The following is a 22496-nucleotide window of genomic DNA, read 5'->3' as shown; positions in this document are numbered from 1 at the left end:
ATAGATAAGAAACAAGACTCTCTCTGAATCGGAGAGATTATGCAACTTGACCAAAGCCACCCAGCTGGGCAAGGCACAGCCAGGGACTGAACTTGGTGGCAGCTGATTTTAAAAAGCTTGCTCTTTCTTGGACCTCCAACAGTGGGAGAAGAGTTCTGGGCAGATACTCTTTTGGTTTTCTAGCAAGAATCCCAAGACCTGTCCCAATTTTCAACCCTTCATTTTTATCCCTAACTACAGTGTGTATTCACCCACTTTTGCACCAAAGTACAACACCCCCAGGAGTAGAATTCTCAATCACCCTGCTCTCTACTTTTTAACTTTGCAGTGACAGGCAACAAGAGTTTCATGTATTTTAGTATTTTAAAACTCCTACTACTATGGACATGTTGAAGAGTGTAACACACATAAATGTAAATCAAAATGGTCAAATGCCTCTGTTCTCAGACGCTGCAGTGGCACCGCACCCAAGTCCACAGCCTGTCAGGGCTGGCACAGAGGACTCCCCCGTGGAGAACGGTGGCCTGTTTGTGATCACAGACGTCCGGGTCCTCATTTTGACGGCTATGACAGGACAACCCGTATGTGGCCATGGCTCTTTTCACAAGGATTTTCCTCCTCCTGGAACGTCCTTCCCCAGCTCTTGCCTAATGAATACCACTCCTCTTCAGATCTTTGCTCGAGGTGCGCCTTTCCTGGCCAGCTCCAGGCTCTCCACACCAAAAAACCCCACATCCTTAGTCGATTTGGACGCAAAGCGACCTTAGACCTTACAGGACAGAATAGAACTGTCCCGTAGGGTTTCCAAGGCTGTATATCTTTCTTTATGGAAGCAGACTGACACATCCTCCCGCGGAGACGGGTTCCAACGGCGAACCGTCGGTTGGCAGCCAAGCGCTCTAATCACTGCGCTGCCAGGGCTTCTTTGAGGCCCTCCAAACCCGTTGCCGTCGAGTCAATTTCGACTCATAGCGAGGCCCTCACGGCTCCCTTAATACAGTTAGTGTTTTTACATGTTTGCAGGATCTGGCCAAGGTCTAACACCCCACCTGTTGACGCCTAGAGGGCAAGTTCACCGCAAACTCCCTGCGCTCAGACTAGGACGTGACGCTGTGGGCGCTCAATGATGCGGGGCTAATAAAAAAAGAAGGAACTTGCTCGTGCCACCATTGTCACCACTAAAGCCGCCCACCCTCTTCCTCCTCCGCATCCTCCGGGAAGCCTTCCCTGGCCTCCTAAAGCGCCGATCTCCTCCCGGGGCAACAATTCCGCCGCCGGCCCAGCGCCGTCCAGCGCGCGCCACCACTCGGCGCCTGCGCTCTTCGGCACGCGGCTGGGCGTTCCCTTCCTCCTCCCCGCCCCCCGCCGGAAGTCTTCACTATCCTCGGAGTGGAGCGAAGTTTGGGCCTTTGGGGTTTACTGTTTTTATAAATTTGCAAAAAGCATTAGTATTAAAGAACAAAATGAAATAGGTTTACATATGGAGAAAATATAAATCCATCTCCTTGTGAGATTTACTGTCATCCAAAATAATGGCATAGTCCCACATTAGCCCCGCCCCCTACCACACGCTCACCTCGTGACGCACTTTCCCAGCGCCAAAGCCCGAGGCGACTCGGCGCCTTTCTTCCTGACGTCATCACGTCTCTCCGGAGGTGGGTCCACGTCCCGATCCACGCCCTTCCAGCGCTTCTGAGCGCTTACACCGTTGCTAAGCGTCCTTTGGGTACCTGGTGTTAGGATGCTGGGTGGCGTCAGGTGAAGATGGTGGTCACTGTGTCTCAGGTGAGGAGGCCTCCGACTGCGATGGGCCGGCCGGAGGGTTGGGCGGCCTTGGAGCTGGCGAGCGCCTCGCCAAACTGCCCTCGAGGCCTCTGGGCCGGTGTTAAGGAAAGTTCGGAGTCGGGAAGGGTAAAGTAAGCTGGGGCGCCGATGTAGGCCCGGATCCTAGACAGGGGACTGGGTCAGAATTTCCGTCGTTTCAGGCTGTGCTGAGTTTCAGCCCTGCTGCTGAGTGTGAACGAGCAGTGGATGAGGAATCCTAAGATTTTAGTCTATGCTAGTGAGACTAGCCGCATTGCTACGACCCATGGGCTTCCCATTCGTCTTCTGGAAAAATAAACTTTTGATCCTCAAGGCTACTGAAGAGAAAATGACGGGACAGTGCTAGGCAAATATTGATCTTTTTTTTTTCCCGACACTTATAAAAAAAAAAAAAACCCCATTGCTGTCAAGTCGATTCCGACTCATGGTGACCCTATAGAACGGAGTAGAGCTGCCCCATAGGGTATACAAGGAGCAGCTGGTGGATTCCAACTGCTATTAACCACTAGACCACCAGGATTTCCAGGAGCTATGAGTCGGAATCGACTCGATGGCACTGGGTTTTTTTGTTTCTAGGGCTAAGGAAACTAAGTTCTGATTCATTCTGACGCCGGGAATCCAGATCTGCTGCTCTCACCAGAAGGCTAAGATGTTGACTTGAAGTGTGGTTTTTATTATTCCCTGCCATTAAGAACCAGACAACGACAAAAGGAGTTCTTCACCTTTTCCTAGGAAGCATGGTCCTAGGAATCTGTCCTACAGGAATAATGTATCAGTGGCAAAAGTAGAAATAAGTAAATTCCAGTAGAATCTATGATGGCAGAAATTTGAAAAGATGCCCAGTGAAGGCAGTAGTAGTTTATTATGGCACAACCATGCATGCCATAGATCATGTACCCCCTAAGCTAATCATGGAGACCTTCTTTCAGGAAACTGGCAAAAGCGGAGTACAGCGTTACATGTTATATGCATGTGGGTGGAATAGAGCATCAGAAGATAGCTGTCACAGTAGTGAGACCATAGACGGATTTTTTTTTCTCAACCTGATGAAAAGATTTTAAAGTTCAGCTGGAGGAATAAATATTTGAGATGAACCAGGAAAATTCTAAAAGTTAAGGATGATAGGGGGATTAGCTCTCCAGCACCACCATGTATTATAACATAAAACTATAGTAATTAAAATAGTATGGATCTGAGCAGGAACTTACAGACAGATAATAGAGTTCTGGATAAGACAAATACAGTAAAACCTGTGAAAGCTGGAGCCTCTGTAAGGTGGAAACCTGTCAGAGAAGGAAAACGCAAAACTTTTTGCACTAATGGCAATAGTAAAGCGGTAAGACTACACGCTGTTCAAGGCGGAAAACTTGCAAGACCTAAAAAAACAAGGCTGTCGCATCAAGTTCCCGTTCTCACAGGTTTCACTGTATATATGGGAATTTATTATGTAGTCAAGATGGTACCTCAGATCAGCATTGAAAAGGTAGAGTGGTGTTGGGCAGCTTTTTAGTAATTCTGGGGGGGTGGGAGACTTATTTTAACCATCAGAATAAGTTCCAAAAAACAAAACAAAACCAGTTGCCGTCAAGTGGATTCTGACTCATGGTGACCCCGTGTGTTACAGACTAAAACTGTGCTCCATTGGGTTTGTTTTCAAGGTTGTGACCTTCAGAAGCAGTTTGCCAGGCTTTTCTGAGGTGCCTCTGAGTGGGTTCAAACTGTGAACCACCAACTTTTTGGTTAGTAGTGAAGTGCTTAGCCACTTGCACCATACAGTACTCCAAATAAATTCTAGATAGGCGAAAATTCAAATGCTAAAAATTATGAAAGTACTGGAAAAAAGTAATGTTGGGTATATGTATAACCTTAGCATGCAAAAGTCTTTCTAAATATGCAGTCCAGAAGCCAGAAAAAAAAATGTTAATACTTTTGATTATAAAATTTAAAACCTTGTATATGGCTCAGAAAAAAATCAGCCAGACCAAACAAGCTACCAGAAGGTAAGTCTGAAGACTGACAGAAGTACTTGTTTAAAGATCAGTTACAAAGATATGAAACCCAGTAGAAAAATGAGCAGAGTACATGAACAAGAAACTCAGAAGAGATACGGGTGGCCAATAAACATAGTGAAAGATGGCCATCTCAGTAATTTAAAAGTGAAAATTAAAACAATAATAGTTTGAGGTTTTCGTTGTTTTTTTTTTTTTTAACTGTTTTATTGGCAAAGATGGCATAGGTTGGGAATAGGATTGTGTGGAAACATACCTAGTGTTAATGGAAATATAAGTACAGTTTTTTTCAGGGCAATTTGAAAATAATTTTCTCAGCTGTTCAACACGTAGAAATTTATTCTCTAGCTATACAGGGTGCATAAAAACATGTCCAAGAATAATGTTTTTAGCCTTGCTCTACTAGCAAAAATTTGGAAAGAAAAAAGATGTCAATCAGTATATAACTGATTAAATAAATTGTGGTGCATTCATACTGTGCAGCTGTTGAAATGAATGTGGTAGATACATAACATATGTACTGGCAAGGAGAGACATCAGAGATACAAGGCTAGGTGAAAAAAGTGTGTTGCAGAACAGCGCATATGGGAAAAAAAAACTCGTTGCTGTTAGGTGAGTTCCAACTCAATAGTCACCCTATAGGACAGCGTAGAACTGGCCCGTGGAGTTTCCAAGGAGTAGCTGGTGGATTTGACCTGCCAGCCTTTAGGTCAGCAGCTGAACTCTTAACCACTGTGCTATCAGGGCTTGTAAATTAATATATGTATGAAAAGAATCTAGAAGGCTATTTCCCAGACTTAATGGTAGTTGCCCATTGTGGTCAGCAGTGAGGAATCCGATTGGAAACATGGCCTGAGGGAACAAGGGTAGGATGATAGTGGGGAGAGCCCTAGGGGTAGGAAAGTGGGAACCCCAGCATGAGAGACAGGAGGCAGAAGCCAGGGTGGACTGGGTTTGGCCTTAGGTTTCTGCATTATGATTATGTGTGTCACTGTCAATCTTTGAGAATTCTAGGGATTTCATAGCTAGGTTGCACCTGTATACTCTTTCTTGATAGATTAGAGCAAGTGAAGGCAACTATTCCTTCGGAGGTCTTTCCTTTGGAATAGTGTGTATTGTTCTCCGTTTTCATATCCCTTATTTTTTCCTTAAGGTAACCATGGACAGAGAGCTTCGCAGCACGATTCTTTTCAATGCATCCAAAAAGGAGATATTTACCACCAACAATGGTTATAAATCTATGCAGAAAAGACTTCGGAGTAATTGGAAGATTCAGAGGTGACTGTATTGTTTTTCTTTCTAAGTTTCAACAGTAGTCTGCTGGTAACACTGAAACATCTAAACACTTCAGATGACAGGAGCTCAGTTTAAAAATTGTTCAAAGTAAATAAATTATTATTAAAATTTCTCTTTTGTAAATTGGCAGTCAACATACTAAGTTGTCTCCCAAAATGCAAAACAAAAGATTATTCTAATTACATCTGTAAATTTTTTTTTAATGGTTAAAGCTCTCTTAGGGGCTTTTGGTAAGTGTTAAAGCTGTGCAGTTATTTTAATGTGGGTTAACACTTCAGATTAGGGAAAGGAAAAATGCAAATAAGATGAGAACGTTTCTCTGTTTGTGTATACATTTCCTTTTTAATGGTAAGGCTGTATAATCATATGAGCTAATTGTAGAGCTGAATTGTAATTGGTTTAAATCATGGATCTAACAGTTGCTTTTAAAATCCCCATATCTCTAGCTTAAAAGATGAAATCACATCTGAGAAGCTAAATGGGGTGAAACTGTGGATTACGGCTGGGCCAAGGGAAAAATTTACTGCAGCTGAGGTAAGAAATAAAGAGGTACAGTGAGATGATTAAGAGTTGGGCTCGGAAATCAGAGGTCCTGGATTCAAATCCCATTTCAGCACTTGCTAACTATACACCCTAAAGGGAGTCATTTTACCTCTCTTAGCCTGTTTCCTCGTTTGTAAAAATAGGATATTAATTGTAAATATATTGTAGGGTTTTTGTGATGATTAACTGAGATGATCCTTCCAAAGAGTTAGCAAAGTGCTAGACACGTACCCGTTGCTGTCTAGTCGATTGCAACTCATTGTGACCCTATAGGACAGAATAGAACTGCCCCATACCGTTTCTAAGGAGTGGGTGGTGGATTCGGACTGTCAGACTTTCGGTTAACAGCCCAGCTCTTAACCACTGTACCACCAGGGCTCTGCCAGACCACCAGGGCTCTGCCAGACCATAAAAAAAAAAAAAAAAAAAAAATTTTTTTTTTTTTGGTCTGGGAGGTCTAATTAAATATTACCTAGACTTAGCTACTATATTTTTGCTCTGAAGGTAGGAAAATTCCACTTAAAATTAAGCTGTTTATTGTTTTATTTCATGAAACAGACGAGGAATGATAAAGCAAAACCCAGAATACAGCAAGAGTCTTTCTCACAGAGACTTGTAGGAAGTGCCTTGGTGTTCAGGAAGGCTGTGGGGAGTAGGGATAGTGAGGTGGGACAGGGCCAGTGTGGTCCCTAGACTGAGGCAGGCCAAGGTCTCCTGCCTTTAGGATCTTTCAAAGAACTAGCATTCCCTTGCTTTTTATTCTTCCACTTGGCCTATCTCAGTGGCTAATAGAGGTCTTCTGGAAGGGAGGAGATCACTGGTTCCCTGGTCATTGCTTCTGGTCTCCTAGGACCAATAAAGGGATCAGTTCATCCTTCTTGGACTATATGATGCCAGTTAAGTGTTGTCCTGCAGAAGCTTCTGTGATGGGACAGACATTATCTATCTGACACTAAACACTTAATCAATCTCTATGTCATCGCATTGCTTTCTTGCCTTCATGGTTTCTGCTGAGTAGTCCAAGGTTAGTCTTATTGACTCTCCTTTGTAGTTGACTTTTGGTTTATCCCTAGCTGCTCTTAAAATTTTCTCTTTATTTTTGGTTTTGGCAAGTTCGATTATAATATGTATTGATGACTTTCTCTTGGGATCTACCTTATGGGGTTCATTGAGCTTCTTGGATAGATACCTTCTCATCTTTTATGATAAAGGGAAGTTTTCTGCCAACAAATCTTCAACAATTCTCTCTGTATTTTCTGTTATCCACGTCTATTCTGTTACTTCAGTCACTCGTAGGTTATTCCTCTTGATAGAACCCCACATAATTCTTAGGGTTTCTTTATTTTTTTTTATCTGATTTTTCCTCAGATAAGTGGTGGCAAGTGCATTATCTTCAGTCTCACTAATTCTGACTTCCATTGCCTCAGTTCTGCTCCTATGACTTTCTATTGAGTTGTCGAATTCTGAGATTTTATTGTTAATCTTTTGGATTTCTGTTTGCTGTCTCTTTATGGATTTTTGCAGCCTATTAAATTTGTCATTATGGTCTTGTATAATCTTTTTAAGTTCCTCTATCCCTTTGTCTATGTGTTCCTTGGCTTGTTCTGCATTTTGCGTGATGTCCTTCCCGATCTCTTGAAGAGCTCTGTATATTAATCTTAATCCTACCTCCAGTAATTCCAAGAAGCTCTCTTCCTTCAGAAGGTTTCTTGATCCTTTATTTTGGGCACTTACCGAAGCCATCATGGTCTGCCTCTGTGTGATTTGATATTGACTGTTGGCTCTGAGCCATCAATAAGTTACTGTATTTTTTTAATGTTTGCTTACTGTGTCCTAGCTTCTTGTTTTGTTTTGATATGCTCAAATATGCTGGTCATGTGAACTGGCTTGATTATTGGTGCCTTCGAAGCTCTCATATCCTGTCACCAGGTGATTAGAGCTGTTACAAGGTACATGAGCCCAGGAGTCCGATTACTTTTCTAACATGGATTCAGCTCAGGTGTCTAGGTAGTCAGTTACCAGATGTGTGGTGCAGGCTCTCACCTACAATCCTAGATGGACAGGAGTGATTGGAGTAGGCACAGGTATCTAGCTGCAGTAGGGTGTCATGCACTGAGCAAGGCAGGGGGCTGATGGCTGCCCCTGAGTGTCTGGGAGGAAAGCATGTCCCTGTTCCCTAGAGCGCATAGGTGGATGGGTTTTGCAGCTGGACTATGGGCAGCCAGTGCTGTTGGCTGTAAGGACTGGGAGGCATCACTTATTCTTGGACTCCTGTTGCAGGTGGCTAGGTGGCATGGGTGGGGCCACCAGTCCTCAGGCCCCTGATGTGGGTAGGTGAGGACCCTGCTTAATGGTTAGAATGGTGTCAAATGTCATGAACCTGTCACTCCATCTTATAGCCAATATAGTTGAACTTAGGCTTCAGGTATATACCCTGTTGTAAATACTTGTGGGTCAGTTCTGCACTGTGTGGCACTGTTCTAGACACTAGGCTAAAGAATCTTTCTCTGTCTTGCAGCTCAGTTACATTGGTTCATCAGACTTGCTTGGCGGTGGTGTTCATTTACCACTAGATGATCAAGTGACCCAAACCATTGCCTCCCAACTGTATCAGACCAACATCCACCTTCGTTATAAATACTGCCTTTATTCTGAATTGAAACACATAGATAATATAACCCGCTACCATTTAAAAAAAAAAAAAAGTCAATATAATGTCCTAACTGTAAAGAAATGGAAGATGATTTATGAAAGAATATTGTCTTAGTGTGGATTCTCTAGAGGAGCAAAACCAGTGAAGTGGATATATAAATATATATAGAGAGAGATTTGCTTCAAGGAAATGGCTCACGCAATTGTGAGGGCTGGCAAGTCCCACATTCATGGGTCAGGAAGCAGGCCGAAGATTCCTCCTGGCTCATGTGGTTGCAAGGGCTGAAGAACCCGAAATCTGCAGGTCAGGTGGCAGGCTAAAGACTTCCCAAGAACCAGAGGTCAGGTGACAAGAAGAATGCTGGGTAGAGAGAGAGAGCAGGTGCGAGAGTGAGCCTTACCTGAATATCCATTTATACACTGGAGGCAGCCCACATCCTCAAGGAAACTCCCTTTTCAACTGATTGGCTGATCACATCAGATCCCATCATGGAGGTGATTGCATTATATTACTTATGGAAGTCTGCCAAACCACTGAGAATCATAACCTAGTTGACATATAACATTAACCATCACAAATATACATACTTCAGATTATAAGTGTTTGAGCATACATACTCTGGAAGAATATGTGTATTTCAGTTTGTCAATACTTGAGCATACATACACTAGAACACTTTTCTTTATATTTGACATTTTGAAATAAGGGCTAAAAAGCACATAAAAACACCAAGAATGGGACAGGTACAAATGCAGGCTGATGCAGGTGTGTTGTACTGGTGACTCAGATCATGAGCTGCGCTGCCATCGGTGACATGATTTTCCAAAATACTGAACAACTCTTGTAAAGTTCTGAACAAAAGAAAGTATAGTCTTCCCTCAATTTACATGGTAGCTGGATACCTGGAAATTTGGCGTATACTAAAACCATGTAAAAAGTCTTTGTATTTATATGTAAATTGGAGTTAGATTCTAGATACGTTTTTTGCTAGTTTAATTTTCCCTGCATGACTATCTGGCACAGCATTCAAAGGTTGTGGGTCAGTTATGCACTATGTGGCACTGTTCTGAACATTGCAGGACCTTTAGTATCCCTGATCCCCGCCCACTAAGATGCCCCTAAATATTAATGTTTGACAATCCAGAACACCTACTAGATGGCATAACTGCCTCCAGTGCGAGCCAGTGGCTTGAATAATACAGTGTCAGAATATAAAATACCCCAAGTTTGCTGTCCTAGTACATAAAATCTAATGGTGTGAATGCATTCCTCGTATGAAGTCAGCCTCCAAAATGTGTAAGTCTGCAAAATTACTCTTCCTTCCTGTTTTTGCCGTGGAGAAATAAGGAGCTATTAATTCAAACCGAATATCTGTTCTTTAACCAGAAGGGTTTCACATAGATGTCTAGGTGAAGCCTGTGGGAACTCCTTCAACATCTGAAAAAGTGTCATTACGCACCGAATCCTTGGTGTGGCTCTTTTTCCCATACTGCCAAATGGACCAACACCATGTTCACCATGCTTAGAAAACAGGCAAATCCCAGAACAGCACAGTCATAAGTGCCAAGTCCCAGTAGACTTTCCCAAGCAAAAGCTATGTTCTGAGAACATATATGCTGCATACTAGACCTGATTTGCTGTTCCCTGTTGAGCTCGGTAAGAGCTCAGCTACTAACCAAAAGGTTGGCAGTTCAGATCCAGTGGTCGCCCCTTGGAGACCCTATGGGGCAGTTCCACTTTGTCCTGTAGGGTCCCTATAAGTCGAAATTAATTCAGTGCAAACGGGTTTGTTTGTTTGTTTGTTTTTATTTTAGTCATAGAACACAGCAGACATTTAGGATTATGTAGGAAAAGAAGTTCAACCAAGTCGGGAGAAAAAGAATTCAGTCTGTTGCGCAGAGCTCGGGATTCATGAAGTTCCACTTCATTTGGGAGAAAGTCCCCTTGGTGATGTTAATTGTAGCACTGTGCTTTCTGTATCCTGGGGGAAATCTAGGGAGTATGGAAGAGCAAGAGGCGCATGTTCACAGCAGAGCTGGTCAAGGCCAGTGGTTTCCGAAATGGGCTGCATGTGACGAACCACTAGGTTACCAGAATGAAATTTATTTGTAATTTTTTTATCTTTAAAAATTTCATTTTGGGGAGTACATTTTGTAATTATAAGTTATTACAGTATTCCATCTATACACTTTATATACATGGACCACCCACCCCAGGTTTTCCCAGAACGGGTCAGCAAGGGGCAGCCCTAAACTTTTCTCCCCTCCCTGGCTTTGTGAAGCAAGAAAGAGCTACCAGGAGAGATGCAGACAACATGCATAACTCACTAAGGCTTGGTCAGTCCGTGACTTTGAACAGAGTTCCTCCCTTAGGGTGGTATGCAGTGTTTTCATCCTGACCTCCTTGGGGTTGGGGGAGCAGTAAGGAGAAGGCAAAACTGTGAGCTTCCTTTAGCTAATAGTTTTCCACTTTTGGTTTGCTCTTCAGAGAGTCAACTTTGAAAATAGCAATTCAATTTGAACATTTTGGAGCTTTATGCATTTAAATTTGAGTGCCATATAGGTTTAAAATGTTTACTTTTTAGTTACCTAAAAGGTCTTATTTATAGTACTTTGGCCAAATGTCTTTTGGGTATATTCATAGTTTGTTGTTTTTTTTCCTTCGTGTAGTTCGAAGTCTTGAAGAAATATCTTGATAGTGGTGGAGATATCCTTGTGATGCTAGGAGAAGGTGGAGAGTCCAGATTTGACACCAATATTAACTTTCTACTAGAAGAATATGGAATCATGGTTAATAATGGTAATTTTTTTTTTTTTTTTTTTTAAATACAGGCAGTAATTCCCTATTTACTACCCACATCATAGCCCTCTGGGCCCAGTGGTACAGTGGAAAAGGCCCTGGGCGGAGGGTACATGATCTTGGATTATGATCTGAGCAACAATCTGAGCCTTCTGGGCCTAGGCTTCTTCTACTTATAAAATGGGAGGGATTGAAACAGAGATTCAGAGGTCCTTCCAGGGCAAAGTTTATGAGTTTATAAAATCAAACTTATTTCTAATCTAAAATGCACCTTTCCCTTTTTTCTCCTTAAAGATGCTGTGGTTAGAAATGTATATTACAAGTATTTTCATCCTAAAGAAGCCCTAGTTTCCAATGGAGTCTTGAACAGGTAAGCATGTTGAAAGCAGAAATGTTTTTACAAATGACTCATCTTTCTTACGTGATTCTTCCCTCATCTCCTCTCATATTCTCTTCACTGCCCCTTCCGCCTTTCTCATCTTTTTATTTTATGATTGTATTAATTCTTTCCATTTATCAATTATATTCCTCCCAGTTTTTGAAATCATACACAACATTTACCTTTTTTGTCAGTTAGAGTACTTTTAGTTGCAAGTAACAGAAAACCTATTCAAATGGAATTAAACAATAAAGGACTTACTGATTCATGTAATTGGAAAGCCTAGAAATAGGCCAGAATTAGGGTGTGGATTGATGGAAAGATATGATGTCATCAGGGCTCCAGCTCTGTTTCTGTGCCGTTCTCTTGGCTCTGCTCTCCTGTGTGTGTAGGCTTCATCCTCAAGATGGAGAAATAGTTTTAACAGTTCTCAGATTCCCCTCTTTGTGCCACAACATCTAGGACGAGAGAGCGTGCCTTGGTTCCAGCATTTCCAGCAAGAGTGGTCCTGAGATTTCACTCTCTTTGAGCTGGCCAAGGCCATATGTCTATTCTAAACCCATCACTGTGGCAGAGGGCATAGAATGCCCTGATGGTGTAGCTAGGCCTTGTCTCCCCCACTCCCCCAAAGGCTGGGGTGGAGTCAGCTTTCTCTGATCCCCTGGATCCCTAAACATAAATAGGGGCTCTTGGGAAGTGGGAGATGAATGCAAGAAGAGGGTAACATCAGATGCCCTCTGGGAACTCTTCTCCATGTCCAAAATTATTCATAACACACTTAAACTTCTGTATGCCTGGCATTCTACTCGGTGTGAAGATACAAAAATAACTAGAATATGGACTCTGCTGTTAGGACTCAACAAAGAAGAACTGATTCTCATATTTTAACGTTCACACCTGTGGGTTGGATGTTTTTGTTAGTGTCATCAAGTTGGTTCAGACTCATAATGACCCTGTGTACAACAGAAACACTGCTCAGTCCTGTGCCATCCTCATAATTATTACTATGCTTGAGCCCATTGTTGCAGGCACTGTATCAGTCCATCTCATTGAGGGTCTTCTGCTTTTTTGCTGACCCTCAAATTTACCAAGCAAGATGTTCTTCTCCAGGGACTGGTCCCACCTGATAACATGTCCAAAGTATGTGAGACATAGTCTCGCTGTCCTTGCTTCCAAGGAGCATTCTGGTTGTACTTCTCCTAAGATAGATTTGTTTATTCTTTTGGCAATCCATGGTATATTAAATAGTCTTTGCCAGCACCAAAGTTCAAAAGCATCAATTCTTTTTTGGTATTCCTTATTCATTGTCCAGCTTTCCATGCGTATGAGGCAGTTGAAAACACCATGGCTTGGGTCAGGCGCACCTTAGTCCTCAAGGAGACATCTTTACTTTTTAACACTTTGAAAGGATGTTTCCCAGCAGATTTGCCCAATGCAGTGCATCTTTTGATTTCTTGACTGCTGCTTCCCTGGGTTTTGATTGAGGATCCAAGTAAAATGAAATCCTCAACAACTTCAGTCTTTTCTCCATTTATTATAATGTTGCTTATTGGTTCAATTGTGAGGATTTTTCTTTATGTTGAGGTGTAATCCATACTGAAGACTGTGGTCTGTGATCATCATCAGTAAGTGCTTCAAGTCCTCTTCACTTTGAGCGAGCAAGGTTGTGTCATCTGCCTAATGCAGGTTGTTAATGCTTCTTCCTCCAATCCTGATGCTCCGTTCTTCTTCATATAGTCCAGCTTCTTGAATTAGTTCCTCAGCATACAGATTGAATAAGTATGGTGAAAAGATACAACCCTGATACACACCCTTCCTGACTTTAAATCACCCGGTATCCCCTTGTTCTGTTCGAACGACTGTCTTATGGTCTACGTACAGGTTCCTTATGAGCACAATTAAGTGTTCTGGAATTTCCATTCTTTGCAGTGTTTTCCATAATTTATTATGATCCACACAGTCAAATGCTTTTGCACAGTCAATAAAACACAGGTAAACATCTCTTTGGTATTCTTTGTTTTCAGCCAGGATCCATCTAACATCAGCAATGGTATCCCTGGTTCCGCGTGCCCTTTTGAATCTGACATGAATTTCTGGCAGTTCCCTGTCGATATACTGCCACAGCCGCTTTCGAATGATCTTCAGCAGAGTTTTATGTGTGTGTGATATTAATGACATTGTCTGATTATTTCCACATTTAGTTGGATCACCTTTCTTGGGAATAGGCATAAATATGGAGCTCTTCCAGTTGGTTGGCCAGGTAGTCATCTTCCAGATTTCTTGGCATAGATGAGTGAGCGCTTCCGCTGCTGCATCCATTTGTTGAAAATCTCAATTGATAGTCCATGAATTCCTCGAGCCTTGTTTTTTGGCAATGCCTTCAGTGCAGGTTGCACTTCTTCCTTCAGTACTGTTGGTTCTGGAATATATGCTACCTCCTGAAATGGTTGAACATCAACCAATTCTTTTTTGGTACAGTGACTCGGTGTATTCCTTTCATCTTCTCTTGATGCTTCCTGCGTTGTTTAGTATTTTTCCCATAGACTCCTTTACCGTCGCAACTGGAGGCTTGAATTTTTTCTTCAGTTCTTTCAGCTTGAGAAATGCTGAGCATGTTCTTCCTTTTTGGTTTTCTAACTCCACATATTTGTACATGTCATTATAATACTTTGTCTTCTCAGGCTACCCTCTGATATCTCCCGTTCACCTCGTTTACTTCATCATTTATTCCATTTGCTTTAGCTACTCGACATTCAAGAGCAACTTTCAGAGTCTTCTTAGGCATCCATTCTGGTCTTTTCTTTTTTTCATGTCTTTTTAATTACCTCTTGTTTTCTTCATGTATGATGTCCTTTGATGTCATTCCACAACTTGTCTGGTCTTCAGACGTTAGTGTTCAACGCATCAAATCTATTCTTAAGATGGTCTCTAAATTCAGGTGGGAATTTAGAGCTGAGGGTGTACCTTTATTTAATTTTAAAAAGTTGTACCTTGAAAACTGCAAAGTCCTTGCATCTAGTTCATGCTTACTATTAATGAATGCATTGTAAAACTCTGCAATTTTTTAAATAGATTTTTATTTTTCTCTTCAAGGGAGATTAGCCGAGCTGCTGGGAAGGCTGTGCCTGGCATCATTGATGAGGAGAGTAGTGGAAACAATGCCCAGTGAGTATGTTTTCTGAGGCCTGACGAGGATTTATTTGTCATTTTTAGGAATTGGGTTGTTTTTCTCTCTCTTTTTCAAAATGAAGAGTCTTCTTTTCTGATTACGAAAGTAATTCTCGTGAAAGAAACAGTTTAAACAGTTCAAAAGATAGAAAGTATAAGTCCTCCATTGTGAATCCATGCTCCTTCCATCAAAAAATAACCAGTCTTAACTGTATGGTGTTTAGATTTCTAGATTTTTTCATATATAACAACCTATACAGATCCTTGTTCTGTTTGACGAGGGGATTAAATTGGATGTATCCTAGTTTATCCAACCAGTCCCGTATTACTGAACATTTAAGTGGTTTATAATATTTTGCTTTACTGATAATACTCTCTAACATTTACTGAAGGAGCCCTAGTGGCACAGTAGTCAAGCGCTCAGCTGCTAACTGACAGGTTCACGGTTCTAACCTACTGGCAGCTCTGTGGGTGAAAGACGTGGCAGTCTGCTTCCATAAAGATTACAGCCTGGGAAACCCTGTGGAGCAGTTCTGCTCTGTCCTATAAGGTTACTATGAGTTGGAATTGACTTGATGACAGCAGGTTTTTGGTTTAACGTTTATTGGGCACTTACTTTGTGTCAGGCAGATAATAGCACATTTAATTCTCACAGTAACCCTAAAATGTTATAGATGAGATACAGAAAGGTTAGTTGCCCAAGCTCATACGACTAAGTGTCAAAATTAGATTCAAACCTAGGCAGTCTGCTCTGGAGCCTGTATTCTTAACCTCCGTTCTGTGTTATTGTAAACAAATCAGACTGATTTGTGTAGATACCCTAGGTCTTTGCTGCGACAGTGGAAAGTAGATGGACTTCAAGGCAGGTTTGCATGGAAGCGTCCCCACCAAAGTGGGATAAATATATGCCTCTTTATTTATGTAAGCATTCAACTGGTAACATACCCTTCCAATGACTGACATTACTTCTTAGAGACAGCACCAGCCAAATCTATGAGGAGGGGAGACTATTTACCTCTAAGACCTTATTTTAGGGCAGTGGTGGTTCTGTGGTAGATTCCTTGCCTTCCATGTGGGAGACCCAGGTTCAGTTCTTGACCAGTGCACATCAAGCATGGCTACTCCTCATCTGTCAGTGGGGGCTTGTGTGTGGCTGTGGTGATGAGCAGGTTTCAGCACAGCTGGAAACTAAGATAGACTAGGAAGAAAGGCCTGGCAGTCTGCTTCTGAAAATCAGCTAGTGTAAACCCTAGGGGTCACAACACTCCAATCCAGTTGTGCACAGGGTCGCCATAAGTTGGGGGCTGACTCAATGGCAGCTAACAACAACAGCAAGACTTATTGTTCAGAGCAGCTAAAGTTCTTTTATTTTCTCCCTACCCACCTCACCTTTTCTTTTCCTTCACCAAAATGTGGCTGTGGGACCAGCTAGGGATAAGAAGCTGAAACCCTGAAATTCCTGCTCATATATAGTTCTGGTTCAGTTCTCAGAAGAGGCCCCATCTTCTTCCTCTCCCACCACACGGGCTGGCTTAGTTATTCTAATTACAATCATGTATGCTTCCCTGTTAATTTATATCGGCATTTTTCAAAATGCCTTTTTAAACTTGCAGCTAGACTTGTCCTAGGTTTTGAGTTATAAAACTGAAGCTTAGAGGAAATTTTGTTTGATGATGAATTGTTCAAAATATGTTCGGATTATCTACAGAATTTTTAAGTATATTTTTAAAAATTTTGTGTGTTTTTAATTTCTTACAGGGCTCTCACCTTTGTCTATCCTTTTGGTGCCACATTGAGTGTCATGAAACCAGCAGTGGCTGTTCTGTCCACAGGCTCTGTCTGCTTCCCACTTAACAGACCCATTCTGGCTTTCTATCACTCTAAGGTACAGCCTTTCTTAGATACGAGGATATATGCAATTTTTATTATTGGAATAGTAAGAACTACTTTACCATTTCCAAAGAGGTTTCATCTATTTTCTCATTGTTCTTCATGACAATCCCATGAAGAAGTGTTTAATTATCCACATTTTACTTACTCAGTGGAGTCAGGGCTTAAACCTAGCTTGTGTATTTCTAAATCCAAAGCTTTTCCACTCTCACATAGGACTGCCTATATTGTAACTTTTTTTTAATTGTAGTAAAATATATATAACAAAACATTTGCCATTTCAACTTTTTTTATGGGTATGCATCAGTGACGTTAGTTACATTCATCATGTTGTACAGCCATCGCCACTATCCGTTTCCAGATTTTTCCATCACCCTTAACAGAAGCTTAATAACCCTCTAATCGTTGATTCCCCTTGTACTGTGACTCTGTGGAATGCAAAAGTTGGAAACAAAGAAGAAAGATCAGTAGTTGGGAAATATGGCCTTGGTGACAGAAATGATGCCGGAGATCACATGATAGAATTTTGCAAGACCAACAACTTCTTCATTGCAAATACCTTTTCTCACCAACATAAACAGTGACTATACACATGGACCTCTCCAGATGGAATACATAGGAATCAAATCGACTACATCTGTGGAAAGAGACAATAGAAAAGCTCAGTATCATTAGTCAGAACAAGGCTGGGGCCAACTGTGAAACAGACCATCAGTTGTTCGTATGCAAGTTGAAGTCGAAAAAAAGGAAAATTAGAACAAGTTGACGAGAGCCAAAGTATAACCGTGAGGATATCGCACCTGAATTTAAAGACCGTCTCAAGAATAGATTTGACGCGTTGACCACTGATGTCCAAAGACCAGACGAGTTGTGGAGTGACATAAAGGACATCATACGTGACGAATGCAAGAGGTCATTAAAAAGACAGGAAAGAAAGAAAAGATCTAAACGGATGTCAGAAGAGACTCTGAAACTTGGCTCTTGAATGTTGAGTAGCTAAAGCAAAAGGAAGAAATGATGAAGTCAAAAACATGAACAGATTTCAAAGGTGGCTCGAGAAGAGAAAGTACTATAATGACATGTGCAAAGACCTGATGATAGAAAACCAAAAAGGAAGAACATGCTTAGCATTTCTCAAGCCGAAAGAACTGAAGAAAAAATTCATGTCTCCGGTTGCAATATTGAAGACATCGATGGAGAAAATGGGATGGTGAAAATATTAAACGATGCAGGAAGCATCAAAAAAAGATGTAAGGAGTCACTGTACCAAATAGAATTGGTCACTGTTCAACCATTTGAGGAGGCAGCATATGATCAGGAACCAATGGTATTGAAGGAAGAAGTCCAAGCTGCACTTGGACTTGGCAAAAAACAAGGCTCCAGGAATTGACAGAATACCAATTGAGATGTTCCAGCAAATGGATGCAGTTCTAGAAGTGCTCGCTCATCTGTGCCAAGAAATTTGGAAAACAGCTACCTGGCCAGCCGACTGGAAAAGATCCATATTTACCCCTGTTCCCAAGAAAAGTGATCCAACTGAATGTGGAAATAATCGAACAATATCATTAATATCACACACAAGTAAAATTTTGCTGAAGATCATTCAAAAGCGGCTACAGCAGTGTACCAACAGGGAACTGCCAGAAATTCAAGACAGATTCAGAAGAGGATGTGGAACCAGGGATATCATTGCTGATGTTAGGTGGATCCTGGTTGAAAGCAGAGAATACCAGAAAGATGTTTACCTCTGCTTTATTGACTATGCAAAGGCATCTGACTGTGTGGATCATAACATATTATGGGTAACATTGCGAAGAATGGGAATTTCAGAACACTTAGTTGTGCTCATGAAGAACCTGTACGTAGATCAAAAGGCAATCATTCAAACAGAACAAGAGGATACCAGGTAGTTTAAAGTCAGGAAAGATGTGAGTCAGGGCCATATCCTTTGACCATACTTATTCAGTCTGTATGCTGAGCAAATAATCCAGGAAGCTGGATTATATGAAGAAGAACAGGGCATCAGGATTGGAAGAAGATGCATTAACAACCTGGGTTATACAGATGACACAACCTTGCTCGCTGAAAGTGAAGAGGACTTGAAGCACTTACTGATGAATATCAAAGACCACAGCCTTCAGTATGGATTACAGCTAACATAAAGGAGACAAAAATCTTTGCAAATGGATTAGTAAGCAACATTTTGATAAATGGAGAAAATAAAAAAGTTGTCAAGGATTTCATTTTACTTAGATCCACAATCAACACTGATAGAAACAGCAGTCAGGAAATCGAAAGACACATTGCATTGGACAAATCTGCTGCAAAAGATGTCTTTAAAGTGTTAAAAAGCAAAGAGAATTACCTTGAAGACTAAGGTGTGCCTGGCTCAAGCCATGGTGTTTTCAGTTGCTTCAATTGCATGTAAAAACTGGATGATGAATAAGGAAGACAGAAGAATTGAATTGTAGTGTTGGAGAAGAATACTGAATATTGAACATACCATGGACTGCCAAAAAAACAAACAATGCTTCTTAGAAGCAAGAATGGCGGGACTGTGTCTCATGTACTTCGGCCGTGTTGCGAGGAGGGATCAATTCCTGGAGAAGGACCTCATGCTTGGTAAAGTAGAGGGTCATCAAAAAAGCGGAAGACCCTCAGTGAGATGGATTGATTCAGTGGCTGCAGCAATGGGCTTAAGCGTAACAAAGATTGTGAAGATGGCGCAGGACCAGGCGGTTTTTTGTTCTGTTGTACATAAGGGTCGCTCTGAGTTTGGATGGACTCCGTGGCAGCTAACAATAACAACAACAAAATAATGCCATCCTGTGCATGACTACAGGGTCTCACTGTCGATGTAAAGAGAACCCTTTCAGTGAAGTTTTGAGATAAACTACACCAAATGGCACAGAATCTTGCTGCTATTAAAACATATCAGAAGATCAGTTGTCCAGTTCTCCTCCTAGAGGCCCTCAGAAATGTGGGAACAGGTGGTCCCAGAGGACACAGCCTCATTCCAAAAAAACTAAACCAGTTGCTTTTGAGTCAGTTTCAACTCATTGCAACCCCATTTGTGCCGAGTGGAACTGCGTTCCATAGGGTTTTCATGGCTGTGACTTTTCAGAAGCAGATCACCTGGCCTTTCTTCCTAGGCACCTCTCAGTGGGTTTGAACGGACAACCTTGTGGTTAGTAGCCTAGTGCTTAACTGTTTGTGCCACCCAGGGACTCCGACAGCCTCATTACGACCCCACTTTTCCACTGCCTATTAATTTATTTTATTTTATTAATTAGTGTTTTACTGAGTTTAATTCATAGAATTCCCCAGCTGACCTCCAGTCTTTCCCCCAGGGACCTAGATGCTCCTAATTCCTTACAATTCCTTTTTTTTTTTTGGTGGGACCTAAGTATTCATTTCCCTCTCATTTAAAAGCTCTACACTCATTTCATAAGGGACTGAATAAATGTCTACATTGTGTTTAAAAGATGATATTCAAACGTAATTCACATAGCCATTATGGTAGTTAGCCTCTCCCAAACAGCTGGAATTGTTGTTTTAAAATTAAAGTATTAGCAAATGATTTAAGATGTAGAAATAATCATTGTTTACATAAACTATCAATTTATTGGCACAAAAGTAATGAGATACTATTTTAAGGGTCCTCAGGTAGTTTAATTCTAGAACTATGATTATCTGATTTCTTAACTGTGCACAAGAGATTTCAACTGGCTGAAGAGTGGATTTTTATAGAACTTTAACTGAGCACAGAATGTGGTGATTCTTTTAGAACTCATAAGATCATCACCCGGCCATTTCCTAGCCATTTTCTCCTCCTGGTGGGCTTTAAGTCCTGCCCTGTAAACACAGTCTCTGAGAGAGGTTGTTGCCTGTCACTCTTAAGTTTGTGAGGTAAGCCAATGATGCCAGGGAGGGAGGCCACTCCCCGTCCTCCTGGAAGCCATGAGCAGGGCCAGGCTAGCACTCAGGGGTTCTGTCTCCTTGCCCACTGCCATTGCCTTCATGAGCTTATCTTGTTTCTTTCTGAGCCTCTGATTTACTGCAGTAGACTCGTTAATATTGAAGGAGAAAATTGGTCCTTGAGTAGATATACTTTTATGTAAATGGAACAAATTATAGACAGTTTCTGGGAAAGGAAGCTGAAAATAGTGATAGAATTTCTACCAAGGCAGAATAAATGGATTAAAGAAAAACCTGTACTCTTTTTGAAATAAATGAGTTAGGGAAAAGAAAACAATATAAAGGAAAGGATATAAGCCTAACTTAGCAGTAGTAGATTCGCATCGCATCACAGCACAGTTCATCTGGTCACTTCCCCTTTCTTTCTGCAGAGTTCTACCAAATTGACTTCCTGTGCTAGGTATAACTGATCTGTTTTCAGTGGTTATGATATAGCAATAATATTGTTGTTATTTTTCCTATGAATCATTTGCTTTTAATGTGGTGCAAGTCAAAGATTTTTTAAGTAACGGAATTTGTATATTTACATCTTTGGCATCTCTGGCTTTGGTGTAATTCTTTTCCTAGTGCCATTATAGCTGTGCCTGTTCCTTCTATGTGACGTAGCTAGAAGAACTTGGATTTTGGATATTGTACTACTTTTTCTCATTACAAAAGAAGCATATATTCATTATAGAAAGACTGGAAATACAGAGACAGCGAGGAGGAACGGAATGCTCCCATAGCACTGTTCCAAGGGAGTCCAGACTGACAGTTTGATGATTTTCTCCCACTTTTGCTTGTGCCTCATTTTTGTTTGCTCTACAGCCTTTAAACTAGGGTAACTCTACAAATTATGGTGTCCTGATGTTATGGTAGAAGCATTTTCCAATGTTACTGTAAGCCCTTTTAAAATATATAATTTCACAACTGAAAGAGGCTGCATTATTCTTAATCGTTTTTCTGTGGTTGAACTTTGAATTTATTTCAAAATTTTTGTGATTATAAATGTAAAATCGTGCATAGTGTTTTTTGTATGTTTCAGATTTCTTTGATGCATATGTTGACAGCTTCAGCAACAGTGTATAAAATAATTTATTGTACTGAATTCTAACCAACAGTGTTTATAATAGCTTTTTTTCACATTAATCTGATAGGCAAAAAATACTTTATGTTAATTTATTTAAATTTGTTAATAATAATTGAAAATTTTTCTTACCAACCAGCTCTTTCTTTTGTGACATTTTCATGCTTGTGACCTAGTACTAGTATTCTGGTTGACTCTTGTTAAAACATTGTTTCTGGTATTCATAAACGTCTCTATGATCTCTCTGTATAGTTTTATAATGGATCTTAACTCAGGACAGAGTATCTTGGATTTTTTTTCTTTTAAGATTGTGATCTTCATCCATAAGATAACCAACGAGGGAAAAATGCTGTAGCACACAATTCACGTTCCTTTTTGTTAAAGTCAAACAGAAAAATACAGAAGTGTCTAAAATGAGAGGCAGGTTAGAATGTAGTTGTTAGCATAGTTGACATTTCTGCTGTTAAAACCTTGATGTGAACTGGCACTCAATTTGTATAGAAGATAGTTGCTCCCAGGATTCTGATTACACGTGTTTGGGGAGTAGGATGCATGTGGCACATTGTGGGATCTGAGTATCTGACGCTGCTTTGGTTGTCATTGCTAGAACCAAGGTGGGAAGCTGGCGGTGCTTGGCTCATGTCATATGTTCAGTGACCAATATTTGGATAAAGAAGAAAACAGCAAAATCATGGTGAGCTTTTTCCTTTAATCATACTAATGTATAATGTCGTAGGTATGATTTTAATGTCGTTGATACATTTCAGTCATTTAAAAAATACTGATACATTCACTTATTCATTCAAAACCAGCTATTCAGAGTCCAGCTATTCATATACCAGTCACTAAGGATACAACATTGAGTCAGATGTAGTCCCTGCCTTGAAAGTT

General features: G+C 41.0%; 1 protein-coding gene across 3 annotated transcripts in view; it reads left to right on the top strand.

The window, feature by feature from the left end:
* The first annotated feature begins 1643 nt into the window (after nucleotides 1-1643).
* Nucleotides 1644-22496, top strand: part of IFT52 (intraflagellar transport 52) — a 38726-nt gene continuing 17873 nt past the window's right edge. For all 3 annotated transcript variants that reach the window (XM_049869164.1, XM_049869163.1, XM_049869162.1), the window contains exons 1-8: nucleotides 1644-1785; nucleotides 4987-5111; nucleotides 5576-5663; nucleotides 10995-11124; nucleotides 11419-11494; nucleotides 14597-14668; nucleotides 16430-16556; nucleotides 22213-22299. In XM_049869164.1, coding sequence (XP_049725121.1) covers nucleotides 1765-1785; nucleotides 4987-5111; nucleotides 5576-5663; nucleotides 10995-11124; nucleotides 11419-11494; nucleotides 14597-14668; nucleotides 16430-16556; nucleotides 22213-22299 — 726 coding nt within the window. In that variant the 5' untranslated portion in view covers nucleotides 1644-1764. The remainder of the gene's footprint in view (nucleotides 1786-4986; nucleotides 5112-5575; nucleotides 5664-10994; nucleotides 11125-11418; nucleotides 11495-14596; nucleotides 14669-16429; nucleotides 16557-22212; nucleotides 22300-22496) is intronic.

The sequence above is a fragment of the Elephas maximus genome, chromosome 25 (genome assembly GCF_024166365.1).
Source record: "Elephas maximus indicus isolate mEleMax1 chromosome 25, mEleMax1 primary haplotype, whole genome shotgun sequence".
Classification (NCBI taxonomy): Eukaryota; Metazoa; Chordata; class Mammalia; order Proboscidea; family Elephantidae; genus Elephas; species Elephas maximus.
This window is presented reverse-complemented; position numbering and strand designations above follow the sequence as displayed.